Source organism: Sorex fumeus, unplaced genomic scaffold (assembly GCF_029834395.1).
Source record: "Sorex fumeus unplaced genomic scaffold, SorFum_2.1 ptg000157l, whole genome shotgun sequence".
In the NCBI taxonomy this organism is placed as follows: domain Eukaryota; kingdom Metazoa; phylum Chordata; class Mammalia; order Eulipotyphla; family Soricidae; genus Sorex; species Sorex fumeus.
In genome coordinates, this window is record NW_026606214.1 from 64599 (window position 1) to 90620 (window position 26022).

The 26022-nt window shown below is 49.3% G+C and overlaps 1 protein-coding gene across 1 annotated transcript; it reads right to left on the minus strand.

The window, feature by feature from the left end:
* Positions 1 to 25667, minus strand: BST1 (bone marrow stromal cell antigen 1). Its single transcript, XM_056107306.1, has 9 exons — positions 25483 to 25667; positions 24255 to 24381; positions 20650 to 20785; positions 19792 to 19874; positions 15145 to 15221; positions 13852 to 13944; positions 11256 to 11342; positions 9026 to 9085; positions 1 to 528 (listed from the first exon to the last, which is right to left on the minus strand). The coding sequence occupies exons 1-9, from the start codon at positions 25665 to 25667 to the stop codon at positions 423 to 425; spliced, it is 954 nt and encodes a 317-aa protein (XP_055963281.1). The 3' UTR covers positions 1 to 422.
* Positions 25668 to 26022: the final 355 nt, after the last annotated feature.

Genomic DNA, 26022 nt, shown 5'->3' on the forward strand with positions numbered 1-26022 from the left:
GCAAGGCAAATGCCCTACCCGCTGTACTATCACTCCGGTCCCTGTTCTGAAATTTTCTTTAAAAATTTTGTTGTAGTAGAGTTTATCCCCAATTCAATCAGCCTAATCAATGGCTGAATAATCAGCAATACTCCTACATTAAAATTTTTAAAAAATTATTGTATACATAAGCTTGGGGGGTCTCCGTGCGCTAAATCATTTCCAAAAAAAGGAATGGAAGCTGGCTTCGTTCAAATGAAGCTTTGAGAACAGGATGAGACGACGGTCTGAATGCTGAGACCCTACGTGGCATCTCATTAAAGCTCTTTGTGGGACACAGTGCTCTCGGAGGAAGCGGCGCGTCTCTCGGTCCAGGGGTAGAAGGATGGCTGTGCAAGGCTGGGCTGGGCGGGGCCCTCCCGGGAACACACCTGAGACTCTAGTTACATTTGCGTTGCTACGGTCAGAGCCAGGAGGAGGGGGAGGCTCAGGACAGCAGAACGCTGTGTGTAGAGAGGTAGGATGTGTGTCTGAGCAGACGCTGCCGCCCTGCAAAAGGGAAAAGAGGAGCTGTCAGTGGCCTTGGAGGGAGCTTATGTTTACAGTTGTTCAGTATTTTCGCAAATGCCCATCTGAAACGTTTTTAAATAGTCACTGTCACTGTCCTCCCGTTGTTCATCGATTTGCTCGAGCGGGCCCAGTAACATCTCCATTTTGAGACTTCTTGTTACTGTGTTTGGCATGTTGAATACGTCACAGGTAGCTTTCCAGGCTCTCCAAGAGGGACGGAGGAATCAAACTCGGGTCTGCCCCATCGGCTGCATGCAAGGCAAGTGCCCTACCCTCTGTGCTATTACTCCAGCCAAAAGATAAAGTGAAAAACAAATGCGCCCTTATTTCCCAAGTTCCAAAATGCTCTTGACAGACTGAGTTGCTCTCCTGAGCATCTCTGCCCTTCCCCTCTGCCTGCCTGCCTGCCTGTCTGTCTGTCTGTCTGTCTGTCTCTCTCTCTCTCTCTCTCTCTCACACACACACACACACACACACACACATTGCCACTGCCACTGTCCTCCCATTGTACATCGATTTACTCAAGCGAGCCAAGTAACATTGTAAGACTTATTACTATGTTTGGCATATTGAATACATCACGGGGAGCTTGCCAGGCTTTGCTGTGCGGGCAAGATACTCTCAGTAGCTTGCTGAGCTCTCCGAGAGGGGCAGAGAAATCGAACCGGGGTCGTCCAGGTCAGCCGTGTGCAAGGCAAATGCCCTACCCGCTGTGCTATAGCTCCAACTCCCCCCCCACACACATACACATACACACACTTATCTAAACATAAATGGAATTTGCAACTTCTTTTGCCCTGAACATGTCCACTCTCCTGGACATGATTTCAGAGTATCAGTATATATCATTCCTCCCCATAGATAATATCTTATGGTATAAAATTTCTGAAAAGTGGGGCTGGAACAATGGTAAAGCAGGTACGGTGTTTGCCTTGCATCCAGCTGACCCGGGTTCGATCCCCAGCTCCACTATGCTCCCCCAAACCATCCTGGAAGAATTCTAAGTGCAGGGCCAGGAGTGAGCCCTGAGCACTACCAGGTGTGGCCCCCAAACCAAAATCAAAACAAATGAAAGTTCTGAAAAGTGACCCAAGTTCCCAACGTGGAAATGGATGAGAATGGACTCAATATATGAAGGGTTCAACCGAGGATTAGCAAACTGTCCTGGCAAGAAAATAGAGAGAAAAAGGACAGAGAGAGTAAGAGAGTATGTGCCTGCCACAAGGGGGATGGGGGGAGGATACTGGGAACATTTGTGGTGGAGAACGGGCACTGGTGGAGGGATGGGCACGTGAACATTGTTTGACTGAAACGCAATCATGAAAGATTGTCAATCTGTAACTGTACCTTGTGGTGATTCGTTAAAGTAATAAAAAAAAAAAATTAAAAAGAAAATGGAGAGAAAAACTGGCCAAGGGATTCTGATCACAGCAAATAGAGTCTGACCACACAGACTTTTAAAAAAAATTAAATCATTTCAAACCAATTAGAAGAAAGTTTTAAGAATCATGAACCAATATCACGTTGACGTGGTCATTAGCTCCCTTTGGTTCTGGACCCCACTGGAAGCTGTCAGCCTGTTAGCTGCAGACTTGGACTCTGGGTCCACCTGCTGGACATCATCTGCAATTGCATTTTTGATTCCCTCTGGTCCTGAATTTCACTTACAAATTTTTTTTGGTTTTGTTTCTGTTTTTGTTTTGGGACCACACCCAGTGATGCTCAGGGGTTCCTCCTGGCTCTGCACTCAGGAATTACTCCTCGCAGTGCTCAGGGGACCATCTGGGATGCTGGGAATTGAACCCAGTTTAGCCGCGTACAAGGCAAGCGCCTTGCCTGATGTCCTACCCTTTCAATCCCCTACACTGGTTTTAAAAAATAATAACTGATGAATACAAAGACATCTTAGTTACTTTATTTATTTGTGGGGGGGCTTGGAGACCACACCCACTGGCTCCTAGGAGCTGTTACTGGGTCTGTGCTCAGAAGAACCCTGGGGATGCCCCAGAAAACCATATGTGGTTCTGGAGGCCACACTGGGGTTGGGTGCAACCAAGGCCTTTGTCCCTGTGCTGTCTCTCTGGCATCGTTTATTTTTACTTCTAAGAGAATAATACAGAAGTAAACAGAAGCAATGAGAGTTCTCACTCCCCTCCCTAGAGGTAAACCTCGTTAGCAATTTGGAGTTTACCTGATCAGAAGTACTTGTCATTATCTACACTATCACACACAAAAGGAAGGACCGCTTTGTGGTTCATTCTTCACCCCTTTAACTCACGATCCATGCCCTGATTTGCCACATACGAATGTGTTTCACCCAAGACAGCTCTCCTGCACAGAAAAACACTGTTTGGTTTTAAGAAATAATGTTAGGGATTCCATCTAAAGCTCACGAGCCTGGTTGGTTCCAGACACTCCTGGTTACTTGCCGAATTGCCCTGTTCTTTTTTTTTCTTTTTGGGTCACACCTGGCGATGCACAGGGGTTACTCCTGGCTCTGCACTCAGGAATCACCCCTGGCGGTGCTCAGGGGACCACATGGGATGCTGGGTATCGAACCTGGGTCAGCCGCGTGCAAGGCAAAAACGCCCTACCCGCTGTGCTATCACTCCAGCTCCGTCCTGTTCTATTTTGAAACTTAGTCAACTTGGATAACAACCCTGAATCTTTGCACTTACTCAAATTCCCTTTGCGAAATAATTTCCAGGTAAAATGGAAGTGGAAGCTATAGAATGGAACGTTTTTCCCCAGGAGCCCTGAGGCAAATAAATAACTCAAGGACTCCGAAGGGCTGAGCCTGAGTCTGGAGAAGGCCCAAGCCAGAGCCAACAGCAAGAGCCCACGGGTGGGTGGACAGCAACTGCCGGTGCTCGAGTCCGTGGATGTTGCTCACTTAGGTTCTTCCCTATCTGTCTCGGGCTCCAAAATCCTCCCTCCCTGCAGTCCCAGCCCCTAATACAGCCAAGTCCAAACCCTCCTCAGACCCACCTACTGCTTGCTCCCGTGTCTGTGTCCCCGACTGCACTTCCTCTGCTATCTCCAAAGAAACTCATTTCTCCCCACGACTTTCCCCTTACCTCATTTTATTCCTGCTAGTTATTTATTTACTTACTTATTTACCTACTTTTGGCTTTTTGGGTCACACCTGGCGATGCTCGGGGGTTACTTCTGGCTCTGTACCCAGGAATAACTCCTGGCGGTGCTCGGGGGTGCCAGATGGGATGCCAGGGACCAAACCCAGGTTGGTCGCATGCCAGGCAAATGCTCTATCCGCTGTAGTATCACTCTGCACCCCCCCCCCTTTAAAAAAAGAAAGATGCTGACATCTTGAAGATTTTTTAAGTAAAATACTTTTTTTTTCTTTTTGGGTCACACCCAGCAATGCACAGGGGTTATTCCTGGATCATGCACTCAGGAATTACTCCTGGTGGTGCTCAAGGGACCACATGGGACGCTGGGAATCAAACCTGGGTCAGCCACATGGGAGGTTGTGCTATCGCTCTAGCCCCAACCTTGAAGATTTTTAAACTCAAGTGATTTTGTTATTTTAAACTTAATTTGTATATTTTCTTCCAAAAAAGACTGGATGTCACCTAAAATGAGCAACCCCTCGGGCCAGACTGAGGGTCAGATGGCTTAGTGGCCCAAGCACCTGCCTTCAGACACAAGGTCGAGAGTTCATCCCTGGTGCAGTGGCATGAGCTGGTCTCGGCAGCACTGGGCTGGTGCCTGGTAGTTCTGAGATCCCTGGAACCACCCACAATTTCCAGCCCCACCATAGCCAGGAGTGTGTGAGCACTAAAGTGTCTGGCCGAGCTTGGAGTAATAGTACAGCGGGTCGAGCACTTGCCTTGCACAGGTTTGACCTGGGTTCGATCCCTGACATTCCATAGAGTCCCCTGAGCTCTCCCAGGAGTGATCCCTGAGCACAGAGCCAAGAGTAAGTCCTGAGCACCACTCAGTGTGACCCCCCTCAAAAAAGGAGTCTGACGCCTGGCAAGCACCACAACTAAAACGTTCAACACTCCAATCAGTCACTGTCCAGCCCCGGCATCAGAGCGACTACAGAAACAGAGAGAAAGGAAGAAGGAATTGGAAAAATTAGCAAAACCCCCAAATTAGGAAAACCTCAAATACTTGATGCTGGCAAATCTAATCAGTGAATACAGTCTAATTCGCTTAAATGTTCTGACACCAGCTATAAACTTAGTAATATGCTCTATGACTTTACACTGAAAATCTTGAAAATAGGGTTTCTTAATAGCTACTGATATGTTGGAACTACAGGATTATTCAAGTTCTTTTTCCATTTTTCTATTAAAAACCTCTCTATCAATAAGAAGCCACCCACCTACCTCTGTTTCAGTAATAAACTCTTTTAATAGCTCGACATATATAATTTATGTATAAACTGTTCTTACACACTGAATCTTCTAAAATGTTACAAATCAATCAAGTGTGAAATATAAAAATACATATTTTTCCGTTCCTAAAATTATACAAAGCTCTTCATGAGTTGGCTCTGTATCAGTAGCTGCTGATTCGATTCTAACTCCTAGCAGGTCACCCCATTCTTCCTAAACAAGAGGAATCAGAAACTCTCCCTTTGGGTTTCTGGGGCTGCAGAAAGGCAAGGGTGCAGAAGGGGGTGAAGACAGTGGCTTTCTTTGATTTGGGGCCACACTCAGCAAATGCTCAGGGATTAATCCTGGCAGGGCTCTGGGGGCCACTCGTGGTCCTGAGATAGAACCCAGGTTATCCTCAGGCAAAGCAAGTGTGCCCTACCCACTGTACTATCTCTACAGCCCAGAAACTGTATTTTTAATAGAATTTGGGCCAAGATAGATCCAGTGTGTCCCCTTTCTTGACTCTGACAGACACAGTGAGTCCAAATTCCAATCACGTGAGCAGGCAACTCTCACGGCTCCCCAATTCCGTAGCATGGTATTTCTCGGCCTTGCTTTCTTCCTCTGCCCCCTCCCATCCTGCCAGATGCCCCCTAAACTCCTCCCATGAACCCATATTTATACTATATTTCACCAATGGTCCCCTTGAACTATCCTGGGGTGCTCATGAGAGGCATTTGGCCCAAGGGTGAGAAATGCTGGTGTAAGTTATCATTAGTCTACTGAATTGTTGGCCAACATTGATACCAGCCTGTAAGCATAACAAATTATTCTCTACTTTTTACCCTTCGGTTGCTCAAAAGAATTTTTCCATATTGCGGAATGAATATCTTGCTATCCGTGTCCCTGAGTTTTCTGAAGACATGACTGGCACACAACACCTACTGTTGTTCTTTTATGGCTCTGTCCTATTCTATCCAGTGACTATAACACTTCAGTCTAGCTATTCACTTGCCTCTGGGGATCAAGGCCAGCTCCCAGTGTGTTTCCTTCAGATTTAGCTTTAGCTTCATAAACAATGCTTTGATGAACATCTTTGTTCATTATACATTATTTACTTTTTTTTTCCTTTGCTTTTTGGGTTACACCCAGTGATGCTCAGGGGTTACTCCTGGCTTTGCACTCAGAAATCACTACTCCTGGCAGTGCTCGGGGGACCATATGGGATGCTGGGAATTGAACCCAGGTCGGCCGCGTGTAAGGCAAACGCCCTACCCGCTGTGCTATTGCTCCAGCCAATAGCACTTATGTGTATTTATTTTGAATTACATTTCTAGAACAGAGTAGAAAAGTGCTCTGCGATCTGATTTGGGTTAAAGATGGTGAATTGTTTTTGATTCTTGATACACAATGTCAAATAATTTCTCCAAAGCATTTCACCAATTCACAGAGTAAATAACATCTTTTAAAAAAATATCTCCCTGTTCTTTCTTTATCTGAAGGTCTTTGTCAAATATCATGAGGGGGGAATCACGCCTTATTAAATTTGTGTTTCATTATTATTCAGGGGATGAGATAACTTTCAGCATCTGTCATTGGTGGTTCCTCCTTTGAAAAGGACCTACCAATATTTGTGCTGAGCTACTTTAAAAAGAGATTATAACATTTATTGCAGGTCAATAACAGTGGAGAAAAACCTGGCTCCAGGTGAAGGAGGGTTTTATTCTTCCCTTAGGGCAGAAGTGGGAAAGCTATTACCAGCTATTGCCGGGAAAATGTCAAACCAAGGAAAGACCCCCATCAGCTGCCTGCTCCTGGCAGTGGAGTGGACCCCAACCACAACAGGACCTCACAAACCTGCATCCTGTCTCTGTGCACAGAGCTATATCTGTGTCAAGTGTGCAGCCTAGGTAAAGAAACAAGGAGAAAAAGCCCTAAGCTTCCGGTCTCATTCTAACTCTACAGCCACGTTCTTCTCCAGAGCACGGTCCCAGCTCCCTGAACCATCCCTTCCATTAAATCCTCCCAACAGTCTCCTGGCCCTGTTCCAGCCAACTGGACACAGTTGCTTACGGCATTTGTCCAGTCGAGATGTGGAATGCATCCGTGGGCTGTCCTGGACACTCCAAAACTCCTGTTGGACACGCATCATGCATTTCATCTACCTACCACCATGCTTTTTATGACTTGTCAACCTCTGCTCATTCATTCATTCCTTCATTCATTCCTATAGATCAGGTTGAGGCACCATGGCAGACTTTTGAACAGAAATCTTTCATTCACTGGTCATTGGTGGTTCCTTTTTCATAACGGACCTACCAATACTTTGTGCCGAGCTCTTTTAAAAAGAGATGGAAACATTTATTCCAGTTCACTCCCATCAGTGAACAAAACAGGCAAACGTCCCTTCCTTCTGCATCTTGTGTTCAAATTGGTGGGCCACAGGCAAGGCCTACCTATTAACTACTAATAAGTAGATAAGTCAGAAAATGGAAGACACTGTAAAAAATCAAAATTAGGGGGAAGGCCGGAGATATGGCACAGCAGCTAAAGCACTTGCCTTGCATGCAGCCGAACCCAGCGTCACATCTGATTCCCCGAGACCCTCCCTCCATGAGTGAACCCTGAGTGCAGTAGGGAGTGAGCACGAGCACTGCCAAACGAGACCCCTTCAGAGCAAAAACAGATAAAGACAGAAGAAGTTGAGGGGTACCCCGGAGCCAGAGCCAGCAGTTAAGGTGCAAACTGTATTTTTGAATACTGAAGCCCAGGTGACCTTTTGAAGTGAGTTGTGAGCAAATATTCACAGTAGGAGAAAGGGTTCACCACATGGATAGCGAGGGAAGGGTTAAAACTACAGATCAGAATTGCCCCAAAACTAATCTCACATTAAACTAACTTATTTTTGAAGAGTTGGAGCAATATCCCAGTGGATAGGGTATCAGTGCATGTGACCAACCCCGGTTCGATCCCCAGCATCCCATATGGTCCCCTGGGCACCACCAGGAGTAATTCCTGAGTGCAGAGCCAGGAGTGACCCCTGAGCATCACCAGGTGTGGCCCCCCAAAGCAAAATAAATAAATAAACTTTTTTTTCTCTTCCAGGAGTTGTTTTTCAGAGCGATAAATCTGGTAACAGTCTTAGTCCTTTGATTTATCCCAGTCTCCAGGGATAAATTCTCCAAAGAACTAGAGCTTATTCTGAAACCAGAGTCCCTCAACAAGGGAAATCCAGACAGTTCACCTTAGGAGGACTCATTCAAAGCTCACCGTCAATTTTCTTTCTAGATCACCCTCTCTCATATTTGCCCATAGAGACTTGATCCTCTCGGCTCATACATTCCCACCTTCCTGCCCAGTCCCAAGAGCCGGGAGACAGATGTGGGCATGCTCATGGTCCAGTGTCCTTATTGGCTCATTCGGTGATAAAACGCTTCCTTTTCTTCAGCAGCTCACATCTTTGTATTTAATTTCTATACAGTGAGGTGGGAAGCCTTTGCTTAGTAATAGGACGTTGGGGCTGGGGAAGAGTACAGCAGGAAGGGCATTTGTCTTGGACTCGGCTGACCCGGGTTCATCCCCAGCTTAATATGGTCCCCTGAGCACCACCAAGAGTAATTCCTGAGTGCAGAGCCAGGAGTAACCCCCGAGCACTGCCGGGTGTGACCCCAAAAACAAAACAAAACAAAAGTAGGATGTTTAGGCAGAAACAGTGAGGACAAAAGCCCTGGAGCTGGGATGACTATGGCTGAGACTTGGTGGCAGGGCAAGCAGTAAGAAAAGACAGAGAGAAAAGAACAGGGCAGGGGGTGGGGGCAGGGCGGAGTAAGGGCAGCCACCTACTCGGAACAATACAAAACTAGGTGCAAGGGTGTGACAGATGAGAAATGAAGGGAATGTTGTTTGAGATTTGGGTTTCGAGGCCACCATGCATGCAATGTCGGGGGTTGATGGAGCTGAGACACCCACACTCCAGGACACGCCTCACAGGTCCAGGTGCTCAGGAGGACAGAGAAGAGCACACCTGACGCCACCTCAGGCACCAGGGGTGGGGCCGTGCATATGGCTACTCTCGGGTGGTCTGTGAACAGCCGAGAGAAGCAGAGGGCTGGGAGAAGACATTGACTTACGAATTCAATAAACAGTCAGGATGGGAGCTGTGGTCCACACACATTAAGAGCTTCACTGGCCTACACAAGGAAAAGAAACAACCATCAAGGGATGATCTGACTCTTGTGCAACAAATAAAGATGGGGTATCTGCCTTGATAACAAACACCTGACCCACAAAAACCACTTTCCTTCTAAAACACTTAATCAGCGTTTATTGAGCACTTACTTACCATGCCATCTGACCATGAGTTTGACAAGGAACAGGGCATTTTGGGGGCTGGGGAGATGGTTCAAAGGGCTGGAGTGCACACATCATATTCACAGAGTCTGGAGTCTGGTTTCTGGCACCACCCTCCCATCCGACCCAGTTTGCCTCAATGGCCCTGGCAACCATCGTTCACCAAACCTGAGCATTAAACTTTTTAACTGGGTTGACTGAATATGTAGGGAATGACCCTGGGGACACTGAACACTACTTAAGAACACCCTTCCCTCCCCTTCCCTGCACAGAGATGATCTCATTGAATCCTTACAACCCCAGATGGAGCAGAGACTATTATCATCTCCAACTGACGGCTGAAAGACGACCAGAGTGAGCGGTGGGTTGAGCTTGAACCTCACAGACTCAAGCATAGAAGCCCTTCGCTATGGCTCTGTGGTTCTCTCTCGTCTCTCAAACTTGGGGCAGGAGCTTGGGCTTGAAGCATGTGACTTATGGCTGACTCCTGGGCCTCAACCAAGAAAGCTCCATTGATCTGCACAGTGGAGGAGAAGGTGTGGTGTTCAGGACTAGAGCGATAGTACATTGGGGAGGGAATTTGCCTTGCACGCGGCTCACCCAGGTTCAATCCCTGGCATCCCATATGGTCCCCAAGCCCTGCCAGAAGTAATTCTTAGTGCAGAACCAGAACCCCTGAGCATCTCTGGGTGTGACCCAAAAAGTCAAAAATTAAAAAATAAAATAAATAAAAATAAAAGATGTGGGGTTCTGGGGGCAGCCAGGATGGCAGGGATGCAGCCACAGAGAGAGGACGTAGGGGACGGGCCACCCTGGGTACTGGGCAGGAGGCAGGTGATGGGGACAGCATTGGGCCGCAGGACATGGGCTGTGAGACCCTCTCCCTGGGGTCACCTCCTTTTTCAGGAGAGTCTGCATGCCCAGACATTCCTCACAAGACAAGGGAATACGGAGAGATAAGGTCTTGCCATGAGCTTGGGAGCAACTTGAAACTATCACAAACTAGCACCTAACCTAGGAGGGGCAAGAGGTTGTCACTTCCTTCCAGGGAGCTTGGAGTTTTGCCGTGAGCCCTGGAAGACTGAGGTGTAGATGATCTGCCCTGGTACGACTAAGCCTTTTCTCCCCTCCGTGGGTGTAAAGGGGATACTTGTATAAAGTTTGACATCAGACAAGACTCATCTGTAGAAGAGTTGTTCCTGCGGGCAGGTGAGGAGATGGCCAAAAGGACCAAGGGGACGCTGTGCGTGCTGGCTACCTTCCATTCACCTGCCTACTACTGGTTCCATGGGTGTGCTGAACGGAAATTGTGCACTTTTTGGCACATGGGCTGTATTTCCAAAAGAGAGTTTTTACTTTGTTGTGTTTTCAGAGGGTGACAGACAGACCTTTTAGTTTTTGGGGGGACACACACAGTGGTACTAGTTCAGGGGCTTCATGTCTAATCTCAGCAGCTCTCAGGGGACCATGAGGTGGCAGGAATGGAACCTAGGCTCAATCCACTGCGCCTCTCTCCAGGCCCACATACTGAACAGAATTTTCTGAGAGCAATTAAAAAGCATATGAGGAACGATGTGACTTTTTTTTTCTTTTTGGGTCGCACCTGGCTATGCACAAAGGATACTCCTGGCTCATGCACTCAGGAATTACTCCTGGCAGTGCACGGGGACCATATGGGATGATGGGAATCGAACCTGGGTCGACCGCATGCAAGGCAGACGCCCTCCCCGCTGTGCTATTGCTCCAGCCCCCAACAATGTGACTTTAAGCTTGGGAAAGAGAATGGCTTTGAGGGACTCATTCTCCTGGGAACCTGAGAGGGGCACCCATACTTCCAGGGGCCTTAGCTCCTCTGGAGGGTCATCAGATCATCAGGGGGGTGGAGCCATTTGGGGGGGGGAGCTCCAACAGTACTTGGGGTAGAGGGGGGAGCGGGGAGTTGTTACTCCCAGTTATACTTGACCAGCCAGGCAGGACAGAAGCAGCCTCTGGGCGTGACAAACCACCTACACGTGGTCGTTGATGCAGCTGTACCGAAAGCCCATCCCCTCCAGCCTCTCTTGCAGGATTCTCAGGCTGCCTTCTCCGCAGGATTCCCTAAAACACAGAAACATGCATGTGAGCGGGAGTGGCTGCGCCCTGCACGCGGCGATCACACTGCAGTGGGGAGGAGGAGAAGGAGGAAGTTGGTGGGAGGATAATGAAACCGTCTTTGACCAGATGTTCCCAGGCTAGTCTCGTCTCTGTTGGAATAAAGGAAAGTCTGTGACCCTGGAAGTGCGGGGTAAACCCTCAAGGCCCCCAGGAGCCAAAGCACTAGGAGGTTCTGCGCTTGCTCGGTACGCAGTAGGGTGCCACACAGACCTACCAGCTTCTTCCACGCGCCTGGAAGACGCAGCGTTAACTACCTAGTGCTTCCTCTAACTGACAGTGTTACATTGACATTTAAAGGTCAACAAAAACACGCACATAAAATATATATATGTAAATGCTAATAAATAAAAGAAGGAAGATTTAAAAATTTAAATTCCTTCAATTCTCACATTACCAAAGATACCAGTTGGTTACATAGTTGGGTGCACACCACTGCTAAATTTTCACTCCTAGGAGCCTTTTTAAACGCAGTGATTGGGATTCTGCATTTTGCATCCTGCCTTTGCTCCTGTCTGCATACAGACATCTAAACCTGCCAACCATTGGTTCCTATTTCTGCGTAGTCTCCTTCACATAATCCGAACATGATTCATAAACCCGGTCCCCTTTTGCTCAAGATCAAGGTTGACTGCTGTCTTTCGATTATTTCTATTCAATTTCGGTATTTTATGTTTAATTGTCAAATATCTTAATGTAGTGTTGTTAACATGTCTGGTTATGTTGAAATTTATTTTCATACACAGTCTTAGTTACTTGGAGGTTTTCTGTTTCTTTGTTTTGGTTTGTTTTGGTTTAGTTTGGGGGTCACACCTGGCAATGCTCAGGACTTACTCCTTGTTCTGTGCTCAGGGATCACTCCTGGCAAGGCTCAAGGATAATGTGGGATGCCAAGGATAGAATCTGCATTGGCTGTGTGCAAAGCAAGTGCTCTACCCACAGTACTCTCTCTCTGACTCCTTAATTACTTGTTTTCTGAGCTTAATTCCTGAATGTTGGTTTTTTGGTGTGACGGTTTTGGAATGCATTGTAAGTCTCGGCTCATACTGCATTGTACCCCCATGATGTTGCTTACCTAGCAGTATCCATCATTGATGGAGAAGATTGATTCAAGTTCATATTTATGTACATTCAAGCACTTTCCAGAAAATAGGAGTCTTCAATATTTGCTGGACCACTTTTCCAAGACTCAGTTACAGAGCTAGCTGTTTTCTGAAAATGCAGTCTTCAGCACAAAGTCCCAAGATCGAAGCTAAGAACTCCTGGTGAGAGTTTGGGGGTTTCTAATGACCAGTGCAGAAGAAATTTGGCAAATTGGGATAACAGGTAAAACGACTTTGCAGAGGCTTTGGGTCAGCTATGGAGGTGAAATAAAATTACTTCTTCCCTTGAGCTGTGACGATTTCCATGGCTGCCTGCCCATCTACACACCAGTCTCCTGCTACAGTCCCGCAAATATGAAGGGACGAGCCCAGCACTGGAAAGCCCAGAGCCAAGTGGCCACCTAAACAAAGCTTGCCTGCTCTGAGCTTACATTTCCTCGTTCCTGGAACGCTCGCTGCCTCAGAGGCCTCCACCCACAGCTGAGGTAGCACCTGTGAGTTCAAAATCTTGTTTTCTTATTCAGCCAGGATGTTTGGCATCATCAAAGACAAACGCTTTGTAACTTCAAATGATGCCTTTACTCTGAATGTTTGGTCTGCACCTGTTCCCTTGGCAGGTAAGTTAGAAGTCCAGGCGTGGGGAAGGCGGAGTGGGGTGCAGGGAGCAGTGAGGAGCGGTTAATCAGAGCTTCCTGCATTGGTTCTGCTGCTTCTCAGCTGCCCCAATTTTGGCTCTGAAAATAAAAAAGGTTTTCTTTTTCTCCATATTTTAGTGATTACTTTTCAGATGACACCAGAAAGAGACATGGACAACTATATAAGGAACTCTCTGGGCCAGTGCTGTCCAGCTAGCTCAGAAAGGAACTCAATTTCCCTTGGCTAAGAGGAGTATCTGGAAAAATGTTCTCTCTCTCTCTCTCTCTCTCTCTCTCTCTCTCTCTCTCTCTCTCTCTCTCTCTCTCTCCCCCTCTCCCTCTCTGTCTCTCCCTTCGGGATTTGCTAGGGGCCAAAATGCCAAGCTTTCCTTTGCCTTTCTCTACCACGTCAGAAGACTGCTACTGGGGGCTGGAGCAATAGTACAGCAGGTAGGGTGTTTGCCTGGCACACGGCCGGCCCAGGTTCAAGTCTCAGCATCCCATATGGTCCCTGAGCACTGCCAGGAGTAATTCCTGAGTGCAGAGCTAAGAGTAAGCCCTGTGCATAGCCGAGTGTGACCCAAAAAGAAAAGAAAAAAAAAATAAGACTGCTATTGTCTGCAAATATCCTCGGTGAAAATACAAGACAAACTTGATGACATCACGCAAGGGAAGCACATTGGCAAAACTGACCATCGCAAGAGCAATATGACTTACACTTTTTGTTTCCCAATGTCATGCATAACCCAGACCTCAACTCGTGTGATTTTTTCCTTCTGGAGGTAGGGGATTTCGTAATCTGCAAAAAACCTGAGAAACAGGAAGACATTTCTTTAAGTTCTAAAATAATCTAACACTTTCCCCACTCCACTTTTTTTTATATACACATTACTCTTGTTTTAAAGCATATACGGTGTTTTTTTGTTTGTTTTTGTTTTTTAACTTCATTCTTAGGTGACTTATTTCCTTCATACGTTTGTCAGGTGCTAGTGGTAGTAAATGTATAGTCAAAGCTTTGATGTGCCCAGATCACCGGAGACTTCTCAGGATGGGCTAAGTCAAGTCCATGCCTTGTTGGACTCCACCCACCCACCCACACCTGCTTCCGCTCGCATTTAAAGGGCCTGACCCATGACAAATCTTGGAGAGAAGCTGCAGCAGAGGTGAAATTGGTAGACCTGAGGTCCCATGCTGCTGAATCATCCCAGTGACACAGTTGCTGGAGTATATGGCCACACACGCAGCCATGTGACACTGCCAAAGTTCACAGTACTAACAACCTAGAAAATTAGATGTGACAGCTGTGTAGAAACCTACTAAGCTCCAGGAGTGAAAACAGTAGCACAGAAGGCCCAGCTAGCACCTAACAGCTCAGCAAATCATCAGACAATGACTTTAGTGATACCATTATGCCATATACGTTGTCACAAGAAAAGAAAGTAAGTTATTTTGTGCCTGCTAAGGAGGCAGGCTGGGAAGAGAGGGGTTACCATGGGACACTGGAGGAGGGAGGTCATACTTGCGGTGGAATTTGTGTCGAGATATTGAATACCTGAAATGATTTATAAGTAATTTTGTAAATTACTATATTTAAATGCAGTTTTGGGCAGAGAAGCGGTGGGGGGAGAGGGAGAGAGGGAGAGAGAGAGAGACAGAGCGAGAGAGAGAGAGAGAGAGAGAGGAGAGAGGTGCCCACCGTAGAGGCAGGCAGAGTGGGGTGGAGGAGGGAAACTGGAGACAATGGTGGTGGGAAATGTACACAGGTGAAGGAATGGGTGTGGGGAACATTATCTGGCTAAAACCCAATCATGAACAAATTTGAAACACTGTATTTCCCTGTGATTCAATTAAAAAGTAGTTTCAAATGAAAAGAAAGCTCTAATTTTCCATTGCTTTGTTTTAGCTAAATGCTAACAATAAATTCATTAAGCAGTGGATGAAGAATTAGGATAATTCTCTTTAGTCTCCCGCAAAACAAAACACTGAAGTTTCTGGTGCTGGAATTCTTACCCCTGGACAGGATAGGCTCCTGATGACTCTGACCCATTCAGCATGATGTAGATCACCCCAGAACTATCCATTGCATACTGCAGGAAGAAACAAATTTTCTGAGCAAATGAAGATGTCAGTTTTCAGCTATGAAACAAAAAATGTTTTTTTTAAAAAATTACAGTGCTTAATTTGACCCACAGGTGGTCAATGCACCTGGTAGGAATTTATTGAATTTATCTATTTCATATATATATATATATATATATATATATATATATTTGTCCTGGGAGAGAACAAGGCAGAGTCTCCTACCCTACCCTATGCCTGACTGTCTCCACCAGGACCCAACAGCTGAAGACCACCGAGGCCCAGCCAAGGCCATGCTGGGACCACTCTCCACACACTTGGATGAGCCTCACGCATAAAAGAACTGACAGAGGAACCCAGGTGTGTGGGACCCGGGGCTGAGATCTCCAAGCCTGCACGGTTTGGGACTGGACCTGTCAGTAGCTAGACAGTTACACCCTCCAACTGCCGTGTAACTCCAACAATGGCCAGGATCCAGAGATCATCACACTCAGCTCCTGGGAGAGAACAAGACAGAGTCCCCTACCCTATGCCTGACTGTCTCCACCAGGGCCCAACAGCTGAAGACCACCGAGGCCCAGCCAAGGCCATGCTGGGAGCACTCTCCACACACTTGGATGAGCCTCACGCATAAAAGAACTGACAGAGGAACCCAGGTGTGTGGGACCCGGGGCTGAGATCTCCAAGCCTGCACAGTTTGGGACTGGACCTGCCAGTAACTAGACAGTTACACCCACCAACTGCCGTGTAACTCCAACAACAGCCAGGATCCAGAGATCATCACACTCAGCTCCTGGGAGAGAACAAGGCAGAGTCTCCTACCCTATGCCTGACTGTCTCCACCAGGGCCCAACAGCTGAAGACCACCGAGGCCCAGCTAAGGTCATGCTGGGACCACTCTCCACACACTTGGATGAGCCTCACGCATAAAAGAACTGACAGAGGAACCCAGGTGTGTGGGACCTGGGGCTGAGATCTCCAAGCCTGTACAGTTTGGGACTGGACCTGCCAGTAACTAGACAGTTACACCCACCAACTGCCGTGTAACTCCAACAACAGCCAGGATCCAGAGATCATCACACTCAGCTCCTGGGAGAGAACAAGGCAGAGTCTCCTACCCTATGCCTGACTGTCTCCACCAGGGCCCAACAGCTGAAGACCACCGAGGCCCAGCTAAGGCCATGCTGGGACCACTCTCCACACACTTGGATGAGCCTCACGCATAAAAGAACTGACAGAGGAACCCAGGTGTGTGGGACCTGGGGCTGAGATCTCCAAGCCTGCACAGTTTGGGACTGGACCTGCCAGTAACTAGACAGTTACACCCACCAACTGCCGTGTAACTCCAACAACGGCCAGGATCCAGAGATTATCACACTCAGCTCCTGGGAGAGAACAAGGCATTCGCGGCCGCGTGACATCTTATCATCTCATTCCTAATTTGGTCAAACTGGCAGGCTACCAATTGTAACATGCCCACACGGCAGAGTCTGGCAAACTCCCCGTGATATACCCAATATGCCAAATACCAGTAACAATGATGGGTCTCATTCTCCTAACCCTGAAAAAGCCTTGAATATGGCACTTTAAAAAAAAAATCTCAGGGCTAGGACGAAGAAGACGTTACTGGCACCTGCTCGAGGCAATTGACGAACAACAGGGTGGTCGTGATCGTGATCGTGATCTATTTCTGAAAACAAGTTGCCTTGAAATGTCAATTTCATAGAGTTAGTGATGCCAAGTCCAGGAATCTGTCTGAAGAGGCTGGATGAAACTAAGTTAATGTTGCCATTACAAAAAGTTTCACAATCTCATTAATAGCTTTAAATTACAGAGATTCGAGGGGCTGGAGTGATAGCACAGTGGGTAGGACGTTAGCCTTGCATCCGGCCGACCTGGGTTGGATTCCCAGCATTCCATATGGTCCCCTGAGTACCGCCAGGAGTAATTCCTGAGTGCATGAGCCAGGAGTAACCCCTGTGCATCTCCGGGTGTGACCCAAAAAGCAAAAAAAAAAAAAAAATTACAGAGATTCGAAGCTAGGGAGATAGTACAGTGGGGAGTAGTACTTCACATGCAGCTAACCCCGATTCAATCCCTAGTACCCTATATGATTCCCCAAGCACCACCACCATCCTTGAGCACAGAACCAGGGGTAACCCCTGAGCATCACCAGTGTGACCTCCCCTAGGAAACCAAACAAATAAATAAATAGCAAAGGTTTACTTCACATTCACACTACATAAGTAGTTTGCCAGTGACCCCCTGGGGTTTCATGCCAAATGTCCTTATTCTGGGACCCACGCTTAGGACACTGTCAGAAAGGGAGAAGGAAAGGTAACAAATCACTGACCAGTTTTTAAAGACTTCCATCTAGAGGTGACATAGGCTAGCCTGAGTCACATGTAAGTTTGCCGTGAGGCAGGGAGGTGCAAACCCGTGTGTTGAAGCTTGGTTAACAGCACTGAGATCCACCTGGCTCTAAGATGCACACACAGTGAAATGCATTTAGGCCTAATGCAGCGCACGAATCTGCAACAGTGCCCAGCAAGGAAATGGTAAGGAAGTCAAGGCACTTAGGTGTTTGAAACATTAGCTAGGCATTAATAGTCTACAAAGGATTTGCTACAGCAAGTCTAAAAGAAAGTGCTGGTGTTTACAGCAAAATCTAAGAATGGTGGATTCCAGCAAGATCGCCTCTATCCTACCATGGCACCACCCCCAAAAAACTGCAGAACAGGAATAATAAGATGCCTTTTGCCTGGAGCAGAGCCCTCCTCCTCCTATGTCGCCCACACACACACTGAACTTCAAAGTGGTGGGGGAACTGATTGCTCTCCATCTCACCCTGGTGAATCATGGCCCACTGGACACTTGGAAATCCAAGGCAGAAAATGGCATGGAGAGACATTTAGTCTCAAAAGGCCTCACAGCAGTGAGTAAAATGCCTGGGAGTTCACATACTACCTGTCAGTACAGCTAACATTTATTTATTGATTTATTTACAGCTAACATTTAATAGTTCACAGGCCGAGGCCAGGTTATTACCTAAGAATGAAACTTTATTGTAAATCATGAGTCTAATCCTGGAAACAGAAACTGAATTCTGTAATCACCAGACATTTTATAGCGACTGGTAACCATCTTATGCCAGGCCCTGACCTAAGAGTGAAACCCTCCTATCTGCTCATCACTAGTCTCACCCTGGGAACAGAAACTGTCATCTGTATTCATAGACATTTTATAGCTACTGGTCACTGCCATCTACTCAGCAGACAATAGTCTAAGAAGCAAGCCTGCTTCAAGAGAACCATTTCTTTTTGTTTTTTGGGGGTTCTTTTGTTTGTTTGTTTGGTTGGTTGGTTGGTTTTGTTTGTTTGTTTGTTTTCTTTTTGGGTTACACCCACCCAACCTGCACAGGGGTTACTCCTGGCTCTGAACTCAGGAATTACTCCTGGCGGTGCTTGGGGGACCATATGGGATGCTGGGAATTGAACCTGGGTTGGCTGTGTGCAAGGCAAACGCCCTACCCGCGGTGCTATCACTCCAGCCCCAAGAGGACCATTTCTAAGTCTCCAGCTCATCCTTGGTTCTCTCACCTCCTTCCCCACTAGCATCCCTCTTATTCCTTCCTCTCCAACAGCAGGTCTTAGATCACCCAAAGCCATCCACAGAGCAGGGGCCATCCTACTTTACAAAACCATTCCTCTCTATTTAGAATAAGAATCTCAGGACCCAGAGCGACAATGTGGCAGGTAAGGCAAGTGGCAGACCCAGGTTCAATCCACGGCATCCCATAGGATCCCCTGAGCACTGCCAGAAATGATTCCTGAGTGCAGAGTCAAGAATAATCCCTGAGCACCCCAGGTGTGGCCCCCAAAACAAAAATTAATTAATTTTTTAAAATATGACTCTCAGGGAAGCTGGAGAGATAGCACAGTGGGTAGGGTGTTTGCCCTTGCACGCGGCCAATACGGGTTTGATTCCCAGCGTCCCATATGGTCCCTTGAGTGCCGCCGGGGGTGACTCCTGAGTGCAGAGCCAGGAGTAACACCTGTGCATCGCCGGGTGTAACCCAAAAAGAAAAAATATATATATGACACTCAGGGACTGGAGTGATAGCTCAGCAGGTAGGTCATTTGCCTTGCACGCCACCAACCCGGGTTCAATTCCCAGCATCCCATGTGGTCCCCCGAGCACCACCAAGAGTAATTCCTGAGTGCATGAGCCAGGAGGAACCCCTGTGCAATGCAGGTGTGACACAAAAAAGATATATATATATATATATGACTCAACCACAACATGGCAACAATAAAGTGGACTATTTAATCCCCTCATCCCTAGCTGACATTCACTTGAATGTTTTCTTCTCTGGGCAGGCACTGCACTGAATTCCTTAGTTCCTTCTGCCTCATAACTTCATGCAACAGAGAATGAATCCGAATGTGGCAAATATGAACATGAGATGTTGAGAAACTAAGCAGTGACTGTCTGGCTCCTTCTCCGTCCCCCTCTGTCCCTGTCCTGCTGTCCCCCTGTGCTCAGGAAATAGGGGCTGTCCCTGCTGCCCGGCATTACCTGGATGGAGGCCCTTTTCCAGTAAGAATCCACAGGGTTGTTTTCACAATCTTCTGCAGTTGGGCATGACTGGTAATCAAGCCCTAAAGAGACAACAGACACATTTCTCTCCTGTTGTGCCCGAGTTTCAGATCCTCAATTGCGGAGAGGACAACTCCACACAAGATAACGCAAAAGCTAAGGAACTGTGTTACTAGCCCGAGCTAGGGTCCAAGTCTCATCCAACACTGTGGAGTCTTGACAAGAACCCCGACTCCAACTCACAAGCAGTTTGTGTAGGGTTCAGAGCTAAGAACCAATTTATATACTGGCCTATTTTTATTGGCCCTGTTGCAATGGTGGTCAGCAATTAGGCAATGGTCAGGAACAGTTTCTAAGGAGGGTGCAGTGACCCTTCATGACCGGCCAGACCCAACTGCCCAGTTCCTTATCTAGGCACATCACTCTCCTGGGAGTCGGCCAGAAACTGCAAGTCCTGCTCCAGGGAAACAGAAACTGAGGCCTAGTTGAGACTTCATGTCGCTGCAGCTCGTCACGGCTGCTAGGGAGCCTGCTCCTGCCCTCACGCCCCAAACTGTCATCAGGCTGGAGTTCATGCGCGACACTTGCCTGCGCAGAAGGAATAGCATGAGGGTGCATGCTGTACCACGCGCACAAGGCTCTGTCCACTCGGTCCTCGAGGAACCTGGGGGGCCCCCTCCCCAAAGGAGCCTGATGAGAGGACACTTGGTATTTGGCCCCGTACCAAGAGGAGGAAGGCAGAGCTCAGAGGTTGGGAAGGAGTGAGCGGGGCCGTCCTGGAGCACCAGCAGAATCCAGGGAGCACTTCTGCCCCCGAGCTGCACGCGGGAGTCTCACCTGTGCCATTGGCCTGTCGGCACCAACTCAGGAAATCCCCCACCCTGCCGTAGAGGACGTCACACAGAGGCATCAGGCGCTTCGCGTTCTCTGAGTAGCTCATGACCAGCTGGTGGTTATTTTCCCAAAACAGGGACTAAGGGAAGACAAGGCAGAAATGAGAATGGAAGGGGAAATCACAACAGGGTTGAAGACCGTGTCACGGAGACAAGTCGGGCCAATCACATCTCAACTGAGCGTGGCTTGTTCACAACGGAGCGTTCGTTGTCCATCTGGAGAGAGCCACCCACCTACCTTTAACCTTCAACCTTCACTCTTCCCTCTGGCCCTGGTTTAGCAAAACCGGGACCTGGTTTTGTCAGAGACCAGATGAGTGAACTCAACCTATGTGATCCCAGTGCCTGAGTTTCCCGAGATTGAGGAAAACAAGGAGCAGCAGGTTTCATTTTCTTCCACAGCTGTGGTGAGGCTGATGGATGACCCCCAAAGGCACTTCCTTTTTTTTTTCTTTTTTTATTAGTGAAACACCATGAGGTACAGTTATAGGCTTATAAATTTTTGTGCTTCGGTTTCAGTTATACAATGATTAAGTACCCATCCCTCCACCAGTGCCCATCCTCCACCACCACGGGTCCCAGTATCCCTCCCACCCCCCTATTCCCCCCCCCCCCCCAAGTCCCACCCTGCCTCTGTGGCAGGGCATTCCCCCTTGTTCTCTCTCTCTTCTTTTGGGTACTGTGTTTTGCAAAAGAGGCTTTGAGTGGCAATCATGTTTGGTCTATCGACTACTTTTAGCATGCTTCTCCCACCCTGGGAGGACCCTCACAACACCCTTCATTTGGTACTCTCTTCTCTATCTGAGCTTCCTTTTCACCTAGAGCCTGTGGCTGGCCTTCCATTCATGGAGCAAAATTCCTGGTACTAATCTCAGCCATTCCTGGGTGTTAGTCTCCCTTTTTGTTGCTTTATGTTCCCCAGATGAATGCAATCTTTCTGTGTCTATCCCGCTCTTTCTGACTCATTTCACTTAACATGATACTTTCCATGTAGTACGACTTGTATGTAAATTTCATAACTTCATCTTTTCTAACAGCTACATAGTACTCCATTGTGTAAATATACCAAAGTTTCTTTAACCAGTCATCTGTTCTCGGGCACTCAGGTTTTTTCCAGATTCTGGCTATTGTAGAGTGCTGCAATGAACAAACAATTGCAGATGTCACTTCGACTATACCTTTTTGCCTCTCTGGGATATATTCCCAGGAGTGCTATAGCTGGGTCAAATGGCAGATCAAATTCTAATTTTTTGAGAGTCGTCCATATTGTTTTCCAAAAGGGTTGGACCAGCCGGCATTCCCACCAGCAGTGAAGGAGGGTCCCTTTCTCGCCACATCCGCGCCAGCACCGGTTGCTTTTGTTCTTGTGGATGTGGGCCAGTCTCTGTGGTGTGAAATGATATCTCATTGTGGTTTTGATCTGCATCTCTCTGATGATTAGTGATGTAGAGCATTTTCTCATGTGCCCAAAGGCACTTCCTAAGGGGTGAAGTGTCTCAAGGGATCCTCACAGGAATAACGAGAACAGCCCACACACTTTCCTCAGGGCTGCTCCTCTGGGTCTACAGCAAGACTCGAAGATTCCCTGATCTAGAGCCATAGTAGAGCAGGGAGGGCCTTTGCCTTGCAAGCGACCGACCTGGGTTCGATCCCTGGCATCCCATACGCTGCCCCGAGCACTGCCAAGGAGTAATTCCTGAGTGCAGAGCCAGGAGTAGCCCCAAGTGTGACCCAAAAAGCCGAATAAAAGGGGGGGACGTGGCAGGGCTAGCTGGTTGCCTGTTGCATCCTTAACCTGCAGCCCAATGCCCAGCCGGGTGTGTGTGTGTGTGTGTGTGTGTGTGTGTGTGTGTGTGTGTGTGTGTGTGTATAACACTCAGTACACTCAGTAACCAGTGCTCTGTCTAGGGTTGGCGGTTTCTGAATATGTCTGCCTGTCAGGTGCAGCCTAGAGGCCAGAGCCCCTCTAGGGTGGCCCAAGCTCCCTGGTCCCGCAGGGCGCAAATAGCAGCCTCAGGACACCACATCCTCGCACTCAACCTCGCCGGTCTGAGTAGCCGAGAATCTCAAGGAACGTCCGCCCCCCCAGGTTCCTTGAGTGCCACTTGGGAGGTCCCCCGTTAAAAACTCACTCTTCAGGGGCCAAAGGGATAGAACAGCGGCAGGGCATTTTCCTTGCAAACAACCCCGGATCCGATTCCTGGCATCCCATAATGCTGCTGCCCCGAGCATCGCCAGGAGAAATTCCTGAGTGCAGAGCCAGGGGTAGCCCCTGAGCTTCATCGGGTGTGACCCAAAAAAGCAAAAAAAAAAAAAAAAAGAATTTGTGCTTCCAGCGAGTAGTACTTTCCTCTTCTGTTTCTGGGCTCTGTGCTTTACTTCCCTCTAGTCTCGGCTGCAGTTGGTGCTGTCAGGGTGGGTGGGGTGGGGTTCCCAGGGGTCCTGCTTTTCCATTTCCTCACGCTGCCCTCGCCCAGCCGCTTGGCTCGCCCCTGCTCCCACACTTGCTCCCAGGCAGGGCTCACCCCCTGGCTGCGTGTCTGCCGTGGGCTGGGGCATCCCGACCACACTTGGCCCTGCGGCTGTGCTTGTGCCAGGCCGAACTTCTGGCCACTGAGTCATCCCCGAGATCCAAATGCAGTTTCTGGGTGCAGGGATCGCCCTAGTGATGCCGGGGGCCCAGAGGCCACTTGCAGCCCTTACTCAGTTCTCGGTGTGGGCCTCGTAGCTTAGTGCTCGGCCCGGCAAAGCGGAGCCACTCACCTTGGCCATGCTGAAAGCCAGTGGGGCTGCCCCGGCGCTGCTCCCAGGACCAAGTGACACTCCACCCTCTGACCCATCTCCCGGGTCTGCCAGTGCTGTGGCCCTCAGGCCTTGCCCGTGAGACAAAAAAAAAAAAAACTAAGTTCAGATGTTAGGTTCAGAAAGGGCCTCAGCCTCTTTAAAGGCAAAGTACTGTTTTAAACAATCTATTTTTGGTTTAGGGTTCGGGAGCCCATCTGGCAGTGCTCGGGGCCTATTCCTGACTCTGGGTCTGGGATTGGGTACTGAGTGCCTAGAGGAAGGGCTGGCAGTGCCAGGGATAAAACCCAGGGCCATCTCATGCCAGGCAGGCTTTGTCCCCGCCTAGCCAGTTGAACGAGCTTTCCTGGAGCAAGTGTGTTGCATAGGCTTAATTTTCATTTTATTCAGATCTAAAGTGCAGACAGAATGCAGATGTGGTGTGTTTACAGGAGTGGGTGCTGGCTAGATCCTGCCAAGTACCAGTGAGGAGGAGGACAGATGGGTCTCGGGGATAGATCCAATTTGAGGGTTTCCTGGGTGACTGATCCTGATTCAATCCCTGGCACCACATCAGGCCCCCAAGTCCTGCCAGGAGTGACCCTTGAGCACAGAGCCACAAGTAAGCCCTGAGCATGAGCCAGCATGGCCAAAATAAATAAATTTTAAAAAAATTAAAGATGACCTCTCCATGGGCCCTGGAAATCAGCAGGAACCCCAGAAATCAAGCACTATGACTTTGCCGTGCAGGTGACCCCGGCCTCTAACCTTGTCTGTGGGGAGGGTGTGCCGAGACAGCTCCATGAACAGGTCGTAGTCCGAGGGGAGCACGTTACAGGGGTCCTTGTCCAAAACCACTCGGAAAGCTTCCCAGATGGCCGTGCAATTCTTGTTCCTGTGCAGTTACAAGTTAGGGGGGGACCCAGGTGGTGGGAACCATTGCCACTTCTGTCCCAGTCTCTGTGGACTGTGGTGCCACTTATTAGCCCTGCACATGGAGATTCATGAGACGTCAGCAAGGCATCATGGTTCATAGCACACGCCCACCTCAGAAGAGAGAAAGGGGGACGTGCAGGCCTGGGCGCAGGGCAGTGTGGGAGCCCAGGGACCCATTCTTGCCCTGGGACCCGAGACGCAGAGCTCGTGTTCAGAGTGGCAGTTCCTGAACATCACAGCTGTGAGCAGAAGGCCAGGGCTAGTGGAAGGCAGGGAGGGGCAGGCGGCAGAGTGCCCAGGGCTAGCCAGGCCCTGCCACCTCCTGCTGCGGCAGAAACAGTCCCCGGGATCAGCCTCGCTCCAGCACCGCTGCCAGCTTACAGCAGCCTTGCCCAGTGCCCTGAGCCTCCTCCATCCCGCGTTGGGTGGTGGCAAATGTGGGTGTCCCTTAGAGTGTGCCCCACTCTTGTTCACTTGCCAAATCTCTCCTCTCTCTCTCTCTCTCTCTCTCTCTCTCTCTCTCTCTCTCTGTGTGCGCGTGCATGCACTGCATCGTGCACACGTCTGTCTTCTGTCTCTCTCACACACACAAAAAGATTTGTTCTTTGTGTCATGGAAAAATTTGTTGTCATTGTGTATGGAAACAAATAAAGTAGGTCCGAAGATCAAGTTCACAGTCAGGGAACCCAGGCTGGAGATCTGAGCCCAGGAGAAGCACGGTGTTGGCCGCACCTCTCGTCCCCCGCCCCACCCCACCCGGGACCCAGACACCCCCACATGACACCCGCAGACACTCACTCCGCTTGCATCACACATCCACAGGCAATCTCACCGGACTATACACCTGCTTCTCTTTTCTTTTTCTCCTGGCAGTGTGAGGGCTCGAACTCTTACGCAGCTTCTCCGACACCGTCAACCGCCGCCCGCCCGGCGACCTGTCCACGCCACACCCTCTCGCACCCGGTTCCACTTGCAACTCTGGGCTCCCCTGACCGCTCGGACCCAGCGTCCGGCTTCCCTTGGGGACCCCCTTCCTCCTCCGCACCCCTGGGCGGCTCACCGCTGCTCGGGGCTCAGCCACTGGAGGAACTGGTGGCAGCGGCCCAGGAAGATGCTCTGCAGGTGCGGGCTGGTCCCCTCGCCGCTCCAGCGCGCCCCGCCCGCCGCGGGCAGCGCCCACAGCAGCAGCAGCACCCGCGGCAGCCAGGAGGCCGCGCGCCCCCGGCCCCCCGTCGCGGCCACCATGGGCTCCGGCGCTGACCCGTTCTTCCCGGCACCAGGGAGGCCCCTGGAGCTCCGGCCCGGCCTGACCCGCTCTGGCCCGCTCCGTCCTGGAGAGCATCGACAACGGGGCGGGGCGCGTGACTCAGCTCTCAGACCAAGGGGCAACGTCCAGGTGTGCTCCGCCCCCGCCCGACCCCGGGGAGCTGGAAAGCATCAGGAGCGGCGGGGACGGGGGCGGGGGGCAGGCTGGGTTTGGGTCAGGGGCGCCGAGAAACTTTTCGGACTGGGCCGTAAGTCCCTCCGCCCGTCTGACTGGCGGGCAGAAGTCTTCTCCAGGGGCTGCGCGGGGGCTGCTCCGGGCATCTCCGCAGGGCGG

Bases quoted from the DNA above. Each gene is read 5' to 3' on its own strand.
- BST1 (XM_056107306.1), bottom strand. From the start codon at position 25,667: ATGGTGGCCGCGACGGGGGGCCGGGGGCGCGCGGCCTCCTGGCTGCCG. The intron at 24,382-25,482 runs GTGAGCCGCCCA...GTAACTGCACAG, and splicing joins TGGCTGAGCCCCGAGCAGCG to GAACAAGAATTGCACGGCCA. The intron at 13,945-15,144 runs GTAAGAATTCCA...CCTGTTTCTCAG, and splicing joins GGAGCCTATCCTGTCCAGGG to GTTTTTTGCAGATTACGAAA.